The sequence below is a fragment of the Macrotis lagotis genome, chromosome 3 (genome assembly GCF_037893015.1).
Source record: "Macrotis lagotis isolate mMagLag1 chromosome 3, bilby.v1.9.chrom.fasta, whole genome shotgun sequence".
In the NCBI taxonomy this organism is placed as follows: domain Eukaryota; kingdom Metazoa; phylum Chordata; class Mammalia; order Peramelemorphia; family Peramelidae; genus Macrotis; species Macrotis lagotis.
The window spans coordinates 303,483,410-303,487,585 of NC_133660.1; the positions used below are offsets into that span (position 1 = coordinate 303,483,410).

General features: G+C 32.6%; 1 protein-coding gene across 1 annotated transcript; it reads right to left on the reverse strand.

The window, feature by feature from the left end:
* Positions 1-590: 590 nt before the first annotated feature.
* On the reverse strand, positions 591-1,523 carry LOC141517063 (olfactory receptor 4C12-like). Its single transcript, XM_074227993.1, has one exon. The coding sequence runs from the start codon at positions 1,515-1,517 to the stop codon at positions 591-593; it is 927 nt and encodes a 308-aa protein (XP_074084094.1). The 5' UTR covers positions 1,518-1,523.
* Between the last annotated feature and the right edge of the window lie 2,653 nt (positions 1,524-4,176).

The window sequence follows — 4,176 nt, forward strand, 5'->3', positions numbered from 1 at the left end:
TACTTTTCTGCATCTCAAAATTTCTCATGAGACCCAAAAGAACAAATTCAGTCACATTTCTATTTGTCATCTGATCTTTAAATATATTCAGTTCATCCAGCAATTAATTCAACAACATCCAAAATAAAGATGTAATGAAATTTTGTATGCATGTGTGTGACTTAAATTTAAAGAAGATATGTTGCAAGACATAATGAAAAGAAAAGAGATTACTGCTGTATTCACAATGCTTTTGATCTGGTAACATTTAGGATTCTTTCCATACATTTGTAAAACAATTACAACTGAATAGTTTTTTGATGTATAAAGTAATAATTCACATATAGATAGTACAAGATGACCAAAACATGTGATGATTTTTTTAATAGATAAGTAGCTTCCTAGTACATACATTTCCATTTGTCTCTATTTGCAATCAGAAAGCCAGAACTTGAATTTGTCATATAAACTAATGGTAGCACTTTAAAAAGCATGGATAGTCCTTTTGATAAAAGTCTCAGATCTTAAATATATTTGTGTTTTTCTAAAGAAAATAGAAGATTTTCAAGATTATTGATTTTTTTAAAAAGCACAGTTCTTGATATTTAGAATCATTTATAATCTGAAGTCACTTTTCTACTCCATAGCTTCCTCATGGCATTTTTTACCTCTTCATTTCTTACTGTATATATAAGAGGGTTTAGCATAGGGGTGACAACAGTATAAAATACAGTTATAGTTTTGTCCATGGGGAATGTAGTTACTGGTCTCAGATACATGAAAATACAGGGGACAAAGAACAAGACGACTACAGTGATATGGGAGGTACAGGTGGAAAGAGCCTTGCGTCTCCCTGCAGAACTGTAACTTTTCAGAGAACACAGGATAATAACATAAGAGAACATCAAAATAATAAAACTAATAATTGAAATTAACCCTCCATTGGCAATAACTAACAGACCAATGAGAAAAGTATCTGTGCAGGCAAGTTGAATCAAGGGAATAATATCACACATAAAGTGATCTATAACATTGGGCCCACAGAAAGGAAGCCAGACTATGGTGAAAATCTGTCCTATTGAATGCAGGAAACCGACTGTCCAAGACAATCCAACAAGGCAACAGCAAAGGCGGTGGTTCATTATTGTCATGTAGTGTAAAGGTCTGCAGATGGCCACGTATCTGTCAAAGGCCATTACTATGAGAAGAGCAATCTCAGAAGACCCAAAGAAATGTTCTAGAAAAAGCTGGGTCATGCATGCATTGAAGGAGATAGTTTTCTTCCCATAGAGCAAATCCACAAGCATTTTGGGAACCATTGATGATGGATAGAAAGCATCTATCAGAGACAAGAATGCTAGGAAAAAGTACATTGGCGAGACCAGAGTTTGACTAAAGGTAATAGTAATCAAAATGAGCATATTACTTGTAACAGTGATAATATAAATGATTAAAAATATGGCAAATATAACTTTCTGCATCTCAGGATTCTTCATGAGACCCAAAAGAACAAATTCAGTCACATTTCTCTGTGCCATCTGACCTTTAATGTGTTCAATTCAGTTGTAAATTCCAACTTCCTTAAGGACAAATATATTTTTTTTAAATGTAATCATTTTCTGATGATTTCAAGCATTCTGAATGTCTGGAGAGATTCCTATTGACAGTATACCTATGAAACAGTCAAGAAGACATACATTATTTTTTTTTTGTTTCACTTAAATGCATTTTTCAATAAACGAGAATTTGCTAAATAACTACATACTAGATATTAAGCACACAAAAATGGATGAATATTTGTCCTTAAAAAACTACTTTCATAGGAGAAAATAATATGTAAGAATACATAAAACATTTAAGCAAATCATACAAGTTAGTTTTACTCAGAAGGAACTAATAGCCACCTATGCAAAGGTTGAGAGATAGAATGAATTATTTTGCAAGTTCCTAACAGTTTATATTATCACATGACAAAGATTTGGTGATATTATTCATGAAGTATATAATTCACTTTATGAAAATATGTCCTAATATATAATGGAAGTCAATAGGAAAATATGATCAATTTTAGTTTTTTTTTTTTGCAAGGATAAGTGACTTGTCCAAGGCCACACAGCTAGGTAATTATTAAGTGTCAGAGGTCGAATTTGAACTAAGGTCCTCCTAACTCCAGGATTAGTGCTCTATCTTCTGTATCACCTATTTGCCCCTGATTCTATTTTCTAGAATTGAAATGTATAAATAATATTAATAAGCATCCTTGTTTTGATGAAATGGGAATAGCAAAAAACTGAGGTAATTTGAAGGGCATATTCTTGTGTATAGATGTAGGTGGATGTAGCAAGTGAATTACAAGAAAAATTCTTAGTTGTTAGTTAGAAATGCCTTTCAACAGAATTAGCTTCAATTAGGTGCAAATTAATACTATTTCTAACTAGCCATGCCTACATGATGAAGCAACTGACTAGTAGTGAAAAATTCAATCAATCTACTAGTAATGCAGCAATATTTAGATTTCAAAGACAATTCAGGTATCAATTCTAGTCAACAACAGGATAATTATATGGTACTTTATCATACTTTAAATTCTTCTGTATTCTAAAGACATTTTGTGCCCATATGAGTATGTAATATATTATTCCCATTGTAGACAGGAGAAAACTAACCTCTAGCAGATTAAGTTACTTACCTGTGGTGAGTTAACAGATTCAGAATGGTAACCCATTGGCTAATCACTTAAGTAGCACAGTATAATGGGAATTGCTCTATGTGTAGGTTGTATATAGAATGTACTAGATGGGTTATGGAGGTGTCCTACAACTCACAAATTCTGTGATTTTGTGTGTAATGAAAGCTTTGGTTTACAATTCAGATTTAGCTCTTTTTTAATGTTTTGCATCTTCATTGTTCTTGTTCTCTCATTTCAGATTTGTCAGACTCTTTAGTGACCCCATTTAGTCTATTCTTGGCAAAGATACCAATATAGTTTACCATTTCCTTCTCTAGTTCAATGTATAGATGAGAAAACTGAAGTAAATAGGGTTCAGACTTGCCCAGGGTCAAAAGTTAATAGTGACTGAGGCCAGATAGGAGTTCAGTGAGATGATCTTCCTGACTCTAGGCCTGGTTCTATATCCACTGAACATCTTAGCTATTCTAAGTAGCTAAAGGCAAAAATTTTATGAATTAAATCCTTTATGTCATTGCTCTCCATTCTGCATTTTTAGTGCTATGTTATGATAAAGAACTTTTTTGAAAAGACTCTTAAACAATTGTTTGTTTAGTCAGGAAATAACCCCAAATCTTCTGACTAGAAGTGCATTTTTTTTTTTGTTTGTGTGTTTTTCCACTATATTATTTTTCAACCCTTCACAGAACAGAGTCCTTCACATTTCTTCCAATATTACATATACTTCAGGGGAAGAGTAAGCTTAATAGAATTTGATGCTTGATAATTTTTATAATATTTATAATAGCATTCAAAAGACAGCTATGATCTTGCTGCCTCATCAGTGGCAGCTCCTCACCACATTAGAAAAGCCTATGTTCATTGAAAAAGAAATTTCAAAAATAATGACAAACATAAAATTCTCTATATATTTAATGCTTCTATGTCATTAATTGAAATCCTTCAACGAACTACTGTGTCTACAATGTGCACCTAAGCTGTATTAGACTATATTTCCGTAAAGGAAGTGGGGGGGGGGGGTTGGAGGAAGAAAAATGTGAAACTCAAAAACTTTCCAGAAGAATCATTGTTTAAAACTATTTTCATATGTAATTGGAATAATAAATAAAATATTTAATTAAACCATGGTCTTGTTTTTAATCTTCTGAAATTATGAGCAAAATGACTTCTTCCTTTTCTCAAAGCTGGTATCATTATTTTGTAAACATGTATGTGTACGACACAGTATTTCATTAGAAATAATTTTAGCTATATGAAATCAAGTAATGTGTTTGGGGGTGTGTGTGTGTGTGTGTGTGTGTGTGTGTGTGTGTGTGAAGAATCCTTATCTTCACTTGAGATAGTACAAAGGGATTGGAGATACAAGGGAGTGAATACCTTTCAGCTGTAAGTATAAAAATGCCTTTACAGCACTTTTGGGAAAATGTTGACAAATGTGTATATATATATATACACACACACACACACACACACACACACACACACACACACACACATGTATACACGCA